This window comes from Peromyscus maniculatus, chromosome 21, assembly GCF_049852395.1.
Source record: "Peromyscus maniculatus bairdii isolate BWxNUB_F1_BW_parent chromosome 21, HU_Pman_BW_mat_3.1, whole genome shotgun sequence".
Lineage (NCBI taxonomy): Eukaryota > Metazoa > Chordata > Mammalia > Rodentia > Cricetidae > Peromyscus > Peromyscus maniculatus.
The window spans coordinates 2705853-2721818 of NC_134872.1; the positions used below are offsets into that span (position 1 = coordinate 2705853).

The following is a 15966-nucleotide window of genomic DNA, read 5'->3' on the forward strand; positions in this document are numbered from 1 at the left end:
CCTCCCCAAGTTGCTTTGGTCATGGTGTTTCATCAAAGCAATGGAAACCCTAAGACACTTGGTTAGGGCTCCCCCACCCCCACCCCCTGCTTTGTTTTGTTTGTTTGTTCTTGAGACAGGGTCTCACTCTGTAGATCTGGCTGTCCTGGACCAGGCTGGCCTCTAACTCACAGAGACCTGCCTGCCTCTGCCTCTTGAGTGTTTGTATTAAAGGCGCATACCACCATACCTGGCTTAGTTAGGGTTTCTATTGCTGTGATGAACACCATGACCAGACGTAGCTTGAGGAAAGGGTTTATTCCATCTTCTACTTCCACATCCCTTCTATTTCCATGACTGAAGGAAGAAATTCAAGAAGCAAGCCAGGTGGAGGCCAACACACTTAATCCCAGCACTCGGGAGGCAGAGGCAGGTGGATCTCTGAGTTCAAGGCCAGCCTGGTCTACAGAGCAAGTTCTAGGACAGCCAGGGCTACACAGAGAAACCCTGTCTGGAAAAAAATAATCATTCTTCCCACAAGGCCCTAGGGTGCATAGGTGACATTAAAAACTAGCCAGTGGGGAGCAGCAGGCAGGGATGAGAGGAGATTAGGGAGGTGAAACTGGTTGGGATGTAAAATAAAGATAAATAAATAGCAAAAACTAATCAGCACATTGTACGAGTGTCCCAGAGGACGGTTCTGGGGACACAGTTCTCTCCGTCCCCCGAGTGGATCCTGAGGACTGAGCTTAGGTTGTTTGGCTCCTTGGTGAAGGCCTGTATCCATTGAGCCACTCACCAGCCCAAAAGAAAAATAACTTAATGGCTGGCAATAACCCCAGTGACAAGGAACTTGCCCTATGTTTGAAATAAGTAACTAGCTGTTCATAACGATGCATGCCTGTCCCCTCACCTCACCTTGGGAGGTAGAAGTAGGGGATCAAGAATTCAAGGTCATCCCTAACTATGAAGTGGTTTTGAAGCCAACCTGGACAACTTGAAACTCGGACTAAAAACAAAACAAACTAACTAACTAACTAAATATAAATAATTAGATATGTATAAAGGTCTGTTTCTGAATCTAGGCACCTATGAATAATCCAGGTCCCTGCTGTGTTTCTCCTTGAGTAACAGCTAAAGACACTCCTCAGGGGTCCAGGAACAGCCAAAGGGATGCCAGGAACCACAGGAAAGGTCATTTGGATCACTTATGGAGCACTGCCTGCATGTACAGTTTTGTGCTGGGTTCCAAGGAGAGAACAGACAGAGTCATTTGGCTCACGGTCGATGTCTCGGGGGTAGACGAGAAGCCATAGAAGGCTTCTAGACCGAGAAGAGGTAGACATCTGGGATTCCTTACCCAGGAGCAGCTTGCACCAGGACCTGACTCAAGAACTGGAAGATAAAGGTTCCTTTTCCCCCAGAAGACATGCAGCTGAGTTTTATCTCCCCCACATTCTCGTCCCCCCAGAGGCCCAGTCGAGTGTGGGCCTTTATCTGTGCTCTGCTTCCTCCCTGGAAACACCAGGTCTTTGGAGCAGGGGAACTTGGCAGGCTCTCCCCATGGCAGTCACAGTCGCCCTCCTCCTCCTGTGCTTGTGTGGGCACCCCCAGGCTGCTGCAGGTAAGGGGCAGGAGGTGGGGGATTCTGCAGCTATTTGAAAAGTTGGGAGGGACTGCTATTTTTTTTTCTCCATAGCACTTCTGAAAATGCACATGACTCAAGAAGACAGACTTACCTTGTTTGAATTCTCTTTGTTTTTAGTCCTGGAGAGACCCAGAGGCACCATGGGCCTAGTTATATACAGTTCCGTGTATTTTGAAAAATATAAGTATTAGGTCTGGGAGGTGTAGCTCAGAGAGTTCTTGCCTAGCACTCAGAGCTCTCAGTTCATCTCCAGCCAAGAGTTTGATCCCTATCACCACACAAATGGGGGTGCTGTGCCCATCATCCCAGAATTTGAGGGGAGACAGCAAGACCAGGAGATCCAGGTAATTCTCAGCGACATAGTCGATGTGAGGATACAAGATGAGGGTCTTGCTATGTGGTTGTGGTGGTGAATCTTCCAGCACACGTATCTCTAGGCAGGTCTGTGAGGGCATTTCCAGAGAGTTTTAACTGAGGGTGGGAGAGCTACCTAAAATGTCAGTGGCACCATCAAGTGGGCTGGGGTCCTGGACTCAATAAACACAGGGAAAGGACAAAGCCCGTAGAGCACAGGCATTCACCTTTCTGCGCCCAAGCCCATCCAGATGTAAGCATGTTTCTACCGCCATAAATTTTCCACTATGATGGACTGTGTTCCTTAAATCGTGAGCCAAGATAGTCTACATGGTGGTGCACACCTTAATCCCCACACTCGGGAGGCAGAGGCAGACAGAGCTCTGAGTTCAAGGCCAGCCTGGTCTACAGCGTGAGTTCCAGGACAGCCAGGCTGTTACACAGAGAAACCCTGTCTCATAAAAACCAAATAATAATAATAAGTAAAAATAAATAAATCGTATTCTCTTAAGTTCCTTTAGCCAGCTATCTTGTCAGATCAGTAAGAAAACTTCCAGCAGTCCAGGCTGGTCTTGAACACTCAGCTCAAGCATCCCTCCTTCCTCTGCCTCCTGAATGCTGTGACTACAGGTGTGTGCCACCACACCCATCTTACAGTTTTCCTTAGGTTTTTTTTTTATTATTATCTGTCTGTTTTGAGACAGGACATTGCTCAATAATTGTCTTGGCTGGCCTGGTACTTCTTATATATTGCAGCCCTTGCTCCTCAGCCTCCCTAGTGCTGGTATTACAGGCATGTGCTATCATACCTGGCTTAGTTCCCTGCAGAAAATAAAAGATGAGCAGATGAGGCTTTCACCAACCACTGCAGCCTGTTTCTGTCCTGACTCAGAGCCTCTCGTTGGCAAGGGAAAATGGAAAGCCTTTACATTCTTTACTCCACCATCCCTACCCCACTCACTCTTCCTGGGACTCAGGTATTCCAGGGTAGCCTTGAACTCCTTAAGCAGCTGGGAATGACACCGAACTTCTGATCTTCCTGTCTCTGGATGGCTGGATCTCAGGCATGCACGAGCTTGCTCAGTTTATGGGTTTATGCCGTGCTGGGGACCAGGGTCAGCACTTCATGCACACCAGGCAAGCATTCTGCGAGCTGAGCCCCGAGCCGCATTCCCAGTCTGTGAGAGGCTTTTGTTCTCTTTCAGTGCTGGGTATGGAACCCAAAACCTCAGGCAAGCACTTAACCAACTAAGCTCTAGCCCCAGCCCGCCTCCCTTTCCTCTTAGCTTCACTTGAGGAATGTGTTCACCAGCTAGACCAGTGCTTGGAGACCCCAGAAGGAAAGGAAGGCGGGGGGGGGGGGGGGGGGGAGGCAAAGCGGGGCCTTGCTGGAGGCATGGGCAGCACTAGTGACATCACCGTTTCTCCACAGACAGCATCCAGACCGTCTATGTGGTCTCGGGGGAGTCAGTGGAGCTGCCATGCCCTTCACCACCCTCCCTACGTGGGGGCCAGCTCCTAACCTGGTTCCGCAGCCCTGCAGAAGGCTCCTCCACCATCTTGGTAACCCAGATCCAAGTGGACAGGCCAGTCTCAGATCTGGGGAAACCTGAAAATGATTCAAGGTTCAAACCTCTTGGGAACTATTCCTTATTGCTGGAGGGGTCCAGGGATGAAGATGCTGGGCGGTACTGGTGCACTGTGATGGATCAGAACCACAAGTACCAGAACTGGAGGGTGTACGATGTCTCCGTGCTCAAAGGTGAGGTGGGGTGCGAAAACCTCTCTGGACTCTGGAGACTAGGGAAGACCACACAAGAAACTGAGGTCCCCCCCCCCCCCCCCGTCTCTTGCCAGGCTCCCAGTTCTCCGTGAAGTCTCCAGATGGCCCCTCCTGCTCTGCCCTCCTGTGCTCTGTGGTCCCCGCCAGGCGTCTGGACTCTGTGACCTGGCTAGAGGGGAGGAATCCCGTGAGAGGACACGCTCAGTACTTTTGGGGAGACGGGGCTGCCCTGCTATTGGTGTGTCCTGGAGAGGGGCTTCCTGAGACCAGGGGCCGCAGGCCGAGGAACATCCGGTGCCTTATGCCTCAGAACAAAAGATTCAGCTTTAGTCTGGCAGGTAAAATGAAGGAGGGAGAAAGGGGTTCTCTCTGGCACATCTCTCAAGGTTGGAAAAGGAGGCAAATCAGGCCAGGCTGAGGGTCACTTCCCTGTAGGAGAAGCCTTTTTTTCCCACTTCATTGACCAAATCCACCATAAGGAAGGGTTGATTAGCCAGGCGGTGGTGGGCGAACGCCTTTAATCCCAGCACTCGAGAGGCAGAGGCAGGCAGATCTCTGTGAGTTAGAGGCCAGCCTGGGCTACAGAGTGAGATCCAGGACAGGCTCCAAAGCTACACAGAGAAACCCTGTCTCGGAAAACAACAACAACAACAAAGGAGCGTTGATTAAACCAACTTCCTGGAGAAACAAGCCAGACCAGGACCTGCTTTGGAGGGCTACACCACTGTTTAGAAAGGGATTAGTCTATGGGTGATGAGAGAGCTCTGCTAACTAAAGTGATGTAACACAAACATTAGAATCCGAGTTTGAACTCAGAAGCCACATAAAAAAAGCCATTTCATGGTAATGCATGCTTGTAACCCCAACACACACACACACACACACACACACACACACACACACACACACACACAAAGAAATAGGCTGATCTAAGCAGGGCATGGTGTCACATGCCTCCTAGCACTTGGGAGGTAGAAGTAGTATCAGAAGTTTGAGGACAGCCTTGGCTCTACAGTGAGTTCAAAGCCGGCCAGCACTCCATGTGACCCTGCTTCTTTAAAAAAAAAAAGCATCAAAATAAAAGACATAGGCCTGTGCCTTTAATCCTAGCTCTCAGGAGGCAGAGGCTGTCAATGTTTGAGTTGAAGGCCAGCCTGGTCTACATAGCAAATTTCAGGCCAACCAGGGCTATATAGAGGGGCCCTACCCCCTCTCCCCGCACCGCCCAAAAAAGAAAGACAAGAAATAGGCCAGTATATGAGCCAAGCATGGTGGTACACACCTGCAGTCCCAGGACTCGGGAGGCCGAGGCAGGAGTTCAAGGCCAGTCTGGACTGCATGAGACCCTGTCTCCAAAGCAAACGAAAGAAACAGACTAACCTATGACTTCTGTGGACCCTTCCATGGCAGAGAGGAAGTGCGTAGGGGTTTTGGGGATGCTGACTTCTGTAGAAGGGGTCCCATATACGGTCAGTAATGGCCTATTGACCGGGAAGACAGAAGCAGAAAGTGCATATTGTTATACAAAATAGAAGGCCATTATTCAGAGAATGAATGTTACAGATGTAGAATAACCCATTTGTAAGTCAGAGAGAGGAGCAAAAGGCCGTTGTTCCAAGAGAGAAGGGTCTTGGTGAGGCCTAGAGGATGAATACGTGAGTGGGTGGATAAGGAGCTGAAGAGATGGAAGCTGCAAAGCGCTCTTTTTGTTTTTCTTTCCCATTTTCATGTGTGTGAGATGCGTGCCTGTATGCATCTTTGCATATGTGTGGGCACACATACATGTGTGTACCCATGTACACGGGTGTGCAGGCAGGTGCGGCCTGAGGTCCATGTCTGGAATCTGTTGCTCTTCCATCTTATTCAATGGAGCAGTGTCTCTCAGTCAAACCCAGACTGGTTGATAAGGCTGGTCTCACTAGCCAGCTTGCTCCAGAGACCCCCGCCTCTGCCTTCAGAGGCTGGAATCGCAGGTGGGCTACCATGCCCACCCAGTATTTACATGGGTTCTGGGGATTCAAACTCCCATCCTCACACTTGTGTGGCAAGCATGGTAACCACTGAGCCATCTCTCCAGCCCCTGTCTTTTTGTTTTTTGTTTTTTATTTTTATGGTAGTATCTCACCTTGGAGACCTGGTTGGCCTGAAAGTCACTACGTACACCAGGTTGGCCTTGAACTTTCCCCTGTTTCTTTTGCTTTGAGACAGGCTTTCATGTAGCCCAGGCAGGCCTCCAGCCCCCTGTGCAGACGACCTTAGCCCCTTATCCTTTCATATCCACCTCCCAGGTGCAGGCATTACAGGCATACATCATGGTGCCCAGCTGCAACGCTCTACTGTTTCTTGAAAAATGTAAATTTTTGTGAGGGAAGTTATGGCTAGGATGTGCCCTGGAATCAGCTGTCCCTGTGTGACGGGAACTGGGGCCACTCTCTCTGATGTTGGCTCCTGGAGTCCGTAAGCAAAGTCAGAGGGCAGGTATGCTGGAGGTAGGGGCCTCCTGAGTATTTTCTGTAGTAAAATCCCACTGGACTGTGGGGGAAGCCACGTCTCACTCAGGGCTGCCTCTCCACTGGCTGCTCAAGACGGGAGACCAGACCTTTTTGTAGGTGACATCACAGGATGATTCTACTTCCTTCCAGCAGCCACAGCCCCCCTCACTCCCTGTCATTCTTGTCTTACTGTTGTGGCAGCTTCCACAGAACCTTCTCCCACGGTTTGTGCCTCTGTCCCGAGCTGGGATGTGCCCCGGGTACTGATGCTGTTGTTCATAGCGGGCCAAGGAGTCACCATCATCGTCCTCAGCATCGTGCTCTGGAGGCGGAGGGCCCAGAGGTCTCCGGACAGAGGTGAGTCTTTCCCCAGAGATGCCTCGTGGGTGTGAGGCAGAGGGCTGGGCTCTGGCCTGTCTGCTCTCGGGGAGGGGTGGCAAGGAACACATCCCTGAGTTATCTGGTGACTTCCACATATCATACGGCTTCTTTTCCCCAGAACCCTCAATTCCTCACTTCAAACCTGAAGTCCAGGTCTATGAGAACATCCACTTGGCCCACCTTGGGTAAGAAACTACAGAGGCTTAAATCCCAGAGGCCCGAGCATGGGAAACTGTTGCCTGGAGACTGGGGCTGGATTGCAGATAGGGGTCCGGGTTCCTGAGAAGGTGCAATAGCTTTAACCTGGCTTTTTGCTTTGCAAACTCTACAGCCCACCCACCCACAAGACCAGGTGATCTTGGTGACGTCTGCCTCAGAAAGCTTGGCCTGCTGTCCTGTGTGTCTCTGGCATCTGGCACCTGAAGGACTTGGTGACATCTGCCTCAGAAAGCTTGGCCTGCTGTCCTGTGTGTCTCTGGCATCTGGCACCTGAAGGACTCCCAGAAAACCTTGGAGAGGGGTGGGGCTGAGGGTGGGACTCTACTTCCTCTTGGCTTCCAACAGCCACCAAGCTGGAGGGGCCCCGGCACGGCATAAGGAAGGGAGTAACATCAGCCTGTGACGTCACCTACAAAAGGTGTGGTCTCCTGTCTTGAAGCAGCCCGTAGAGGAGTGACCCGGAGTGGGATGTCCTGTGGGGTTTGGAGTCTGTTGCGGGCAAGAGGGGCAGGGAAGCCCAGAGACCTGAGAAGTGGTGGAGAAGCTGTGAAGATAAGTGGGGGGTGGGGGTGGGGAACAAGGAAGAGAGAAGCTGAGAGACTCAGATGCAGAGTGGGGGAAAACAGGAACCCCAAATGGGAGATTAGGGGAACAGAGAAAACAGAAGATTCAACAAGCCTCCAATGTAAACCAGACCTCCCCTCTCGGTGTTCTCACAAAGAGACATTGAGAGGGAACAAGACCTTTAATCAGGCCCCAGACTTCCTCAGATGGAACAGGAGGAACTCAAGACCAAAGGGGGATGCAGGTCCTCAGCCCTAGCAGGACGCTGTCCTTATCCCAGGAGCACACCCGCTCCTCTGTGGGTCTCTGTCCGGCACGAGCAGCTTATCACTTCTGACTCCCTGGGAGCCCTGCCCCTTGCACCCGGGGTTTCTGGGGTTTCCATGCTATCTCTGGGCAGAGGAAGCATATTCAAGGGCTGGCAGACAGATCCCCAGTGGAGCGAGTACTTCCAGGCTTTCTGAACAGAGGACAGCTCTGGCCCGGCGAAGTGCTCCAAAGCAGTCAGTCCCCAGCCTCCAGGAACGAGGCCACACCCTCTCAAGCAGCTGTGCCAGGTGCCTTTTTTGACTCTTGTCCCAGGCTTGGCTCTCAATGGAGAGAGCAGCTGCTGCCTTGGGATCCTCACTTGCAGCCTTCACGCTGCAGCAGGCTCGACGTTGGCAGGAAAGAGGATGACAGCCACACAGACGGGAACTGGGTGTGGGGCACCATTCGGGTTCCAGTGTGCCAGTCCAACCCACGAGGCAGCTACAGTTCGTTCCTGTGTGTGCGAGTGTTGTGTATGTGTGGATGCGCATGTGTGCACACCCATGCATGCATGGAAGACACCAAATGTCCCGTTCCTTCCTCTCTGTCTCGCTCCTTTCAGGCAGGGTCTCTCACTGAACTTGGAGCTCGGCTGATGGTCAGCAAGCCCCACAGATCCTCCCGTCTCTGCCCCTCATTGGCACTGGGGTTACAAGCACTGCTGTGTAGCTACACCCGGCTTCTGATTTTATTTATTTATTTTCTTATTTTATGTGTACTGGTGTTTTGCCTGCATGCATGTCTGTGCACCGCATTGTGTGCAGTACCTGAAAGGAGTGTGGGATTTCCTGGGACTAGAATTACAGGTGGTTGTGAACCACCATGCTGGTAGCTGGGAATTGAACCCCAGATCCTCTGCAAGAACAGCCAGTGCTCTTAACCGCTGAGCCATCTCTCCAGCCCAAAGACCAGGTTTTTTAAGTGGGTGCTGGCATCCAAAACCAGGTTCTTATGCCTGTACATGTGCTGGTACCCAGGGAGACATCTACTCTGCCCTGTAGAGTTTATTCTTAAAGTTCACCCTCATGTGTTCCACCACCACCACACTACACGCGACTGAAGTCAGTGGGCTCAAAGACAGCCCTATTTTTACATTTTATTTATTTGTTTGTTCTGGTGGTGTAGGGGATTGAACCCAGGGCCTTGTGTATGGTAGGCAAGCACTCTATCACTGAGCTACATCTCCACCCAATAGCCCTATTACTAAATGTACTCTTTATGGTTCCCCAAGGCAGCCTTCCCTTCTTGAGACCCTCAGATACTCAGTTACATCTTTGCTAGCAGCACTCTACCCCTCACCAGTCCCAGGCCACTTCTGTCCCTTTACCTGGGACCCACGGCTCCTTCAGGGTAGCTGACCTGGGACACCGAGAGAAAAGACAGCGGGGGTTTCTTATGAGGTGAGGTTCTGGACACATGCGTGCTGGGATGGGAAACTCCAGCTGTAGGAATCAGGTCTTAGGAGGGGGTCTGTAGATCTGTAGAGGTGTTGGTATAAAAACCCTCAAGGGCCAGGGCCTTTTATACAAAGTCACATTCTTGAGCATGCCTCAAAAACATCTGTGCCGATGTTTCCAGGTCCACGATAACATCGGAGTCCTGGGCTGACATGGGCTCACGGGCTAGAGGAAGATATGGACTCCCCAAGCGAAGATGGCTGCAAGAAGTGACAGGGTGGTGAGGGGCAGGCGTGGGAGTCCCGGCAGGGAGGCGGCCGCGTTGCACAGGTCCTGCTCACAGCACTGGTGCCGGAGAGCATAGGGCTGTGACCAGTAGGTGGCACGGCCCAGCAGGGGGCAGTGGGCCCTAGGGAGGCAGCCTCTCCGCTCGATGACCTCTTCCTTCTGGTCTGTGGGACAAAGGAAGAACGTGGAGGTTGGGGGGCAGAAAGGACAGAGGCAAGGAGCCACCCCAAGAAGGGCCATGGGGCCAGACCTTACCTGAGGTGCCAACACTGATGCCACACACCTCATCTTCCTGGCACTCTGTGGGGACAGGGTAGCAGGGCTTAGCAAAGCCGCAGGTGTAGCAGTGGAGTCGTCCTCTGGTTGGGGAGGTGGTGAGACCTGTTGGGTCGGCAGAGATCAATTCGGGGAGGAGAAGGTAGGAGGCAAAACCAGACCTCGGGGACACCCAGAGGAGGGAGAAGCAAGTCATAAAATTGAAGCAGACAGGAATATAAAACAGCCAAGGAAGGAGACAGCGTGCAGGCAAAGAACCAGGCAGAAGAAAGAGGGATACAATCTTCAGGAAAGACAGACAGAAGGGAGGCCAAGAGAAGCAAGCCCGCAGAGTGCTGCAAAGAGCCAGACCCAGGCGCAGGAAGGAGAGATGCAAAAGTTAAGTGAGAGACAAAGGATGGGAATAAAGACTGTCAAAGACTCGAAGAGATAGTTCTCACATGCTCCCCCTGCCCCTGGCCTTTTGAGGAGACTTTTGCACAGCCCAGGCCCTCCTGCCTCAGCCTTCCAGGGTCCTAATAACTCCCCATTTTTCTTCACCTCTGTCGGCTCCCTCTCCTTTCTCCACTCCAGCCCTCGGCCCCTTGTGGATCCCCCAGGCTGCCCTTACCCAGTGCCCCAGAGAAGAACAGGATCCCGAGAAAGGCGCTGGAGGGGCCCATGGCAGAACCAGCTCGGCAGTCTGGGAGAAAGTGATCTGTACCCCGAGTCAGAACACACCTGGCCAAAGACAGGGAGGAACTCTTAAACAAACAGAGCCAGTGAGATAATCTGGGGTGTGGAAAAGTGAGAGATTCACCTGCCTGGTGCAACAGCTCTCCATCCTGCCCATGCTTGCCCTGAGGGTCTCCTGTTCTCTCAGTGTTTGCTAACTCAGCCTAGCTGTCTGCCTGTCTAGAGTTGTGTCTGTCGCCTTGCCTCCTGCCCCCCTCCCTCCCTCTAGCTCAAGCTGTTCTCAGTTCTCCTTGTTTTTTTTTTTTTGTCTATCCCCTCAGAGCTTGTCCGCCTCCCAAGGTCACACTGAACCCTCCCTGCCCTAGATGTTAGAGTCCGGTTTGAATGTGGTATCAACAAAGCCCACCCACCCATTCCCACACCCTACCCCACCCACAAAGCCCAGCTGAGAGGGGGCCCTGCCCCACCTAGCTCACATCCCTTTGATTCACCCCCTCCCCCACCAAGCTTCAACATTGCTACCCCATAATTATTCCTCCTGGCTTTACTACGTTGCAGAAAATAATTAATCAGGAACTAGACTGATTAATTCTTTCCTCTGAGAAGGAATTGGAAAAGGTAGACAGGACAGTTTCCAGGATGGGAGAAAGGCAGTAAGGAACATTAGGAATTAAGAGACTGGGTGGCCACAGGGAGTGTAGCGTATGCAGCCTTAGAGGGCTTATCCAACACCTGGGCAGCCCTGGGTACCAAAAAAAGAAATGCTTCACCAAAAGGGCTACAGCGAGGAAGAGGGTGGTGGGCATCTCAGCATCTCTTTATACTCTGAAAATGACTGAAGACCTCAGAGATCTTTTCTTCACATGGATTCTATCAATATTTGCCTTATCAGAAGTTAAAATGGGCTGGTGAGGTAGCTGAGTGGGTAGAGGTGCTGTGTAAGCCGAAGCGCCTGAGTGTGAGCCCTGGAACCCAGGAACGTGGAAAGGGAGAACCAAGCACACAAAGTCGTCCTCTGATCCCACCCGTGCATGACGGCATGCATTCTCCTGCACCGAGAGGGACACACAAATAATAAATTTTATTAACTCGTTTTTGTTTTTTGGCTGGCCTGAAACTTGATATGTAAACCAGGTTGGCCTTAAACTCACAGGGATCCATCTGTCTCTAGGCCTGCACTACCACATCTGGCTATTTTTCTTGAGACTTTTTATTTTTAACTATGTATACATGTACGTGTCTGGGTATGGATCTATGCGTGCAAGTGCAGATGCCCGAGACAGTGAGGACACTGGGTCCCCTGGAGCTGTGCTGTTCGCCGTGGGTCCTGGGAAAAGAAGCTGTGCAGAAAGAACAGCCGGCACCCTCGTCCACGGATCTCTCATCTCTCATCACTCCCTCGTCCACGGATCTCCCATCTCTCATCACTCCCTCATCCACTGATCTCCCATCTCTCATGACTCCCTCGTCCACGGATCTCTCATCTCTCATCACTCCCTCGTCCACGGATCTCCCATCTCTCATCACTCCCTCGTCCACTGATCTCCCATCTCTCATCACTCATCTCTCCAGGCCTAAATAAAAATCTTTTGAAAAGAAATGAAGAGGGGCTGGAGAGACGGCTCAACAGTTTAGAGCACTTGTTGCTCTTGCAGAAGGACTCAAGTTCTAATCCCAGCACCCACGGTGGCTCACAACTGGCTGTAACTCCAGGTCCAGGGATTTGATGCATTCTTCTGGCCTCCACTGGTACCAGGCATACACGTGAGGCACATATCTACATGTCAGCAAAACATGCATTCACATAAAATAAATCTTAAAAAAAAAAAAAAGGATTAAAATAAGAAGCCACCAGCGATGGCACATGCCTGCAATCCCAGCACACATGAGGCTGAGACAGAGGATTGCCGTAAGTTTGAGGCCAGCCTGGACTACATGCTGAGCTCCAGGCCAGCCTAGGTTATGCGGAAGACCACTTCAACAAGCAAACGCGCGTGCGCGCGCGCGCACACACACACACACACACGATAAATATATATAATTTTAAACAATAAAATAAATAGGACATTTAAAATTGGTATTGAAGCCAGGCGTGGTGATTCATGCCTGTAATCCCAGCACTTGAGATGCTGAGGCAGGAGAATCAGAAGTTCAAAGCCAGCCCTGTCTCAAACAACAACAATCAGCTAGCTAAATAAATAATTAGGTATAGTTTGATTCATTTAACAAATAAAAACCAAGTGTATTATATGTTAGGAAGACATAGTTTTGTGAAAAATAATAATTAGCCTCCGACGGCACAGAGAGAATAGCATTGTTTTACATTTTTGAGAATCCATTTAACGCTGGTTATAATCAGAGGTGGCTGGGTTTTCATAACCTACTTCTGCATTCCATCTGGAATGTGGATGAACAAGATCAAACCCTCAGATACGGAACTGAAAAGGGAAGACCCTCGAGGGGGTTATGAAAGGGCCTTAGGGACCCCCAGGTGTTCTTCGACTGGAACTGCTACTGAGCATGGAGGCGTTTGGGGCTTCAGAGGACGCTCAGAGGCATCCATGGGGCCCCTCCCTGTTCCCCATTGGGGCCCTGGTGCAGCTGGGGGAGACTCTTTCCTTGCTTTTTATTGCCCTATAAAGTTCAAGGCAAGGGGAATATAAGGCTGGCAGAGCAGAGCCTGAGAGGGGGGTGGGCGGGAGGGAGAGGCGCTACTGGTGTAAGCAGACAAGATGAACCCCCGATTGGTCGGGATCCTATTCTGCGCCCTGCTAGGCACTGCCTTGGGTAAGAAGGAAGCTCATATGCCTTTGGCACTGGCCTGTCCTTCCCTCTGCCAGGGCTCCTCTAAGGGCCGGGTCCCGTACCTCTTTTTTCCTGCCAGGACACCGCATGCGGTGCTATGACTGTGGTGGTGGCCCCAGCAACTCCTGCAAGCAGACCGTGATCACCTGTGGTGAGGGTGAGCGCTGCGGCTTCCTGGACCGCAAACCCAACCCAGGACAAGCCAAGCAACGTGAGTCCTTTGTCGTCCCCGCCCCCACCCCCACTTCCCACTGCTTCCAACAAGCCCCCTCTTCAATCCTGCGGGCTACCACCCGTCCAACTTCAGTCTGGCTCTGGGCAGATGGTGCCCCTGTTAGGGCGGTCTAACCCTACTGGCTCCTGGCACTGTGCCTTGAGGAGCCCACACGCCTCAGGCTCTCCCCTTGCTCTCCGTGAAGAACCTCATAGGCCCTTACTAGGGAAGAAACTGTCTCCTAAAACCAGAGTCAAAATGTTAAGCCAAACTCCAAACTTCAACTGTCAGGGACTGGGTAAGAGCTGGAGAGAGGTGCGCGCGCGCGCGCGCGCGCGCGCGTGCGTGCGTGCGTGCGTGCGTGCGTGCGTGTGTGTGTGTGTGTGTGTGTGAGAGAGAGAGAGAGAGAGAGAGAGAGAGAGAGAGAGAGAGAGAGAGAGAGAGAGAGAGAGAGAGTGTGTTTAATGTTTTATTTTGAAATCATTTGGTTTAGCAGGAAAATTACAAAAGAAATGCAGAGTTCCTGTTTCTACCCAGCTTCTTCAGATGCTAACTTTCCATTCCATTACCAAAACCAGACAGAACACGACAGCATGATGCTAACGAACCTGGACTTAGATTCAGCGGCCCAAACTCAAAGCAAAATACCCCATTGACTTTATTTATTTTAAAGTGATTATTTTGTTTGTTTGGTTTGTATTTTTTGCTTGCTTGCTTGATTGGTTAGTTGATTGGAGACAGGATCTCACTGTGTAGTGTTGGTTAGCCTGGAACTCACTACATAGACCAGGCTGGACTTGAACTCACAAAAATCTGCCTCCTTTACTGCCCGAGTGCTGAGATTAAAGGCAGGTGTCTTGCTTAAAGTGATTTATTATTATTTTTTTTTAGATTTTGAAATTTATTTTATGTGTGTGAGCACTTTTCTACAGGTGTGTTTGTGTACCACAGGTGTGCCTGTTGCCTTTGGCGATCAGAAGGGGCGGGGGGGGGGGGGGGATATTCTCCAGAACTGGAATTATAGGTGACTGTGAGCCACCAAGCGGATACTGGGAGCTGAACCGAGTCCTCTTGAAGAGCAGCCAGTGCTCTTAACCACTGAGCCATCTCACCAGCCCCAACTTATTATTATTTTTAAAAGATTTATTTTTGTGCATGAGTATGTCTGTCTGAGTGTATGCCACATGTGTGTGGGTATTCTCAGAGGCCAGCAGAGTGTATCAGATCCTCTGGAGTTAGAGCTGGTCACAGGTGTTACAGGTGGTTGTGAGCCTGGTGTGAGAACTCGGTCTTTGGGAAGGGTGACAAGCTCTCTTAGCCATTAAGCTATCTCTCCAGCTCTGCATTTTTTTACTTATTTTTAGGACAGGGTCTCACAAGTCCCAGGTGGCCGCAAATGTGATATGACTCCATGTCTTGTTTATTTTAGTACTGCAGGTCAAGTCCAGGACTTTTGTGTCCTAGGCAATCATTCTACTAAGTGAGCTGCATTCCCAGCTCTATTTGCTACTTTTTGGGAACAGGGTCTCGACTTTATAGCCCAGGGTTACCTTTAAGTCAATGTGTTGATCAGACTGGCCTTGAACTCCTGGCAATCCTCCTGCCTCAGCCTACTGAGTGTGACAGGCAAGCACCACTGTGCCCAATTTTAGCTGTATTAACTCCACAATGATACCTTATTTTACAGATTGTCCCTTTTGTATTTGGCTGCAATTTTCCCATGTTGAAGCTGAGGCAGGAATGGTCCTAGATTCTTGGAACACCTTAGCATCACTGCCTTGGGTGGACTTGCTGGCTCCAGTGCCTTGGTTTCAGGGAGGTGTTTTTTGAGGGGACAGAGTGTCCCTTTAAGTCCTGGGAACTTGCGTCTTCCTCGGCGGGCAAGTCCTGAAGTCAGGAACTCAACACCCTGTGTCTTTCCTTCTCTCAGCCTCCGTGACCTTGGGTCAGCACCACCCCGCCTGTGTGGCCACCCATCATTGCAACCAAGTGGACATAGAGTCAGTGGGAGGTGTGACTTTCACAACCCAAAAAAACTGCTGCTTCGGAGACCTGTGCAACGGCGCCGTGGTGAGCTCCGTGACCCCTCTCTGTATCTTGGCGGCAGCTGTTACCACCCTGGCCTGGCTCTTGCCGTGACTATAGAGCGAGCAGATGGTGGGACTGAGGGCAGGGAAGGGACCAAGGGAGCTGGACATCCAAGGTGAGAAAATAGGCACTCCTTTGCGCGCCATTAAAATGTATGGACTATTCTAGAGCTGACTATTAAATTCTATCCATTTTTGTTTGTTTGTTCGTTTGTTTGTGACGAGGTTTCTCTGTGTAGCCCTGGTTGTTCTGGATCTCGCTCTGTAGACCAGGCTGGCCTCGAACTCACAGAGATCTGCCTCCCGAGTGCTGAGATCAAAGGTGTGGGCCTCTCCTCCCAGCATCTATGACTCTTCTGTTGAACATAAGGGCCAGCTGGGCTTGCAAATCCCCACCTGTCCTGCAGGGGGAGCCGCATTCGCAAGGGAGGGGGCGGCACAGGCCGCTGGGGCCATGGCTAGAAAAAAAAAGGCTGCTGAAGGGATAATATGTGG

The 15966-nt window shown here is 51.3% G+C and overlaps 3 protein-coding genes across 3 annotated transcripts; 2 read left to right on the forward strand and 1 right to left on the reverse strand.

Moving 5' to 3' along the window:
• The first annotated feature begins 377 nt into the window (after positions 1-377).
• Positions 378-7294, forward strand: Ly6g6f (lymphocyte antigen 6 family member G6F). Its single transcript, XM_006995264.4, has 6 exons — positions 378-1603; positions 3414-3743; positions 3839-4102; positions 6458-6613; positions 6756-6822; positions 6969-7294. Exons 1-6 carry the CDS (start codon positions 1543-1545, stop codon positions 6991-6993), a joined length of 903 nt encoding a protein of 300 aa, XP_006995326.1. The 5' UTR covers positions 378-1542; the 3' UTR covers positions 6994-7294.
• A 384-nt stretch (positions 7295-7678) lies between these two features.
• LOC121824622 (lymphocyte antigen 6G6e-like) lies at positions 7679-13369 on the reverse strand. Its single transcript, XM_042265642.2, has 4 exons — positions 13233-13369; positions 10301-10410; positions 9670-9795; positions 7679-9578 (listed from the first exon to the last, which is right to left on the reverse strand). Exons 2-4 carry the CDS (start codon positions 10350-10352, stop codon positions 9352-9354), a joined length of 405 nt encoding a protein of 134 aa, XP_042121576.2. The 5' UTR covers positions 10353-10410; positions 13233-13369; the 3' UTR covers positions 7679-9351.
• Ly6g6d (lymphocyte antigen 6 family member G6D) lies at positions 13098-15626 on the forward strand. Its single transcript, XM_006995266.3, has 3 exons — positions 13098-13152; positions 13250-13381; positions 15315-15626. The coding sequence occupies exons 1-3, from the start codon at positions 13098-13100 to the stop codon at positions 15521-15523; spliced, it is 396 nt and encodes a 131-aa protein (XP_006995328.1). The 3' UTR covers positions 15524-15626.
• Positions 15627-15966: the final 340 nt, after the last annotated feature.

Coding starts and splice junctions, on each gene's coding strand:
- Ly6g6f (XM_006995264.4), top strand. CDS start 1,543: ATGGCAGTCACAGTCGCCCTCCTCCTCCTGTGCTTGTGTGGGCACCCC. Junction 1,604..3,413: donor GCACCCCCAGGCTGCTGCAG/GTAAGGGGCAGG, acceptor GTTTCTCCACAG/ACAGCATCCAGACCGTCTAT. Junction 3,744..3,838: donor CGATGTCTCCGTGCTCAAAG/GTGAGGTGGGGT, acceptor GTCTCTTGCCAG/GCTCCCAGTTCTCCGTGAAG.
- LOC121824622 (XM_042265642.2), bottom strand. CDS start 10,352: ATGGGCCCCTCCAGCGCCTTTCTCGGGATCCTGTTCTTCTCTGGGGCA. Junction 9,796..10,300: donor GTTCTTCTCTGGGGCACTGG/GTAAGGGCAGCC, acceptor CCGACCCAACAG/GTCTCACCACCTCCCCAACC. Junction 9,579..9,669: donor CATCAGTGTTGGCACCTCAG/GTAAGGTCTGGC, acceptor TTTGTCCCACAG/ACCAGAAGGAAGAGGTCATC.
- Ly6g6d (XM_006995266.3), top strand. CDS start 13,098: ATGAACCCCCGATTGGTCGGGATCCTATTCTGCGCCCTGCTAGGCACT. Junction 13,153..13,249: donor CCTGCTAGGCACTGCCTTGG/GTAAGAAGGAAG, acceptor TTTTCCTGCCAG/GACACCGCATGCGGTGCTAT. Junction 13,382..15,314: donor CCCAGGACAAGCCAAGCAAC/GTGAGTCCTTTG, acceptor TCCTTCTCTCAG/CCTCCGTGACCTTGGGTCAG.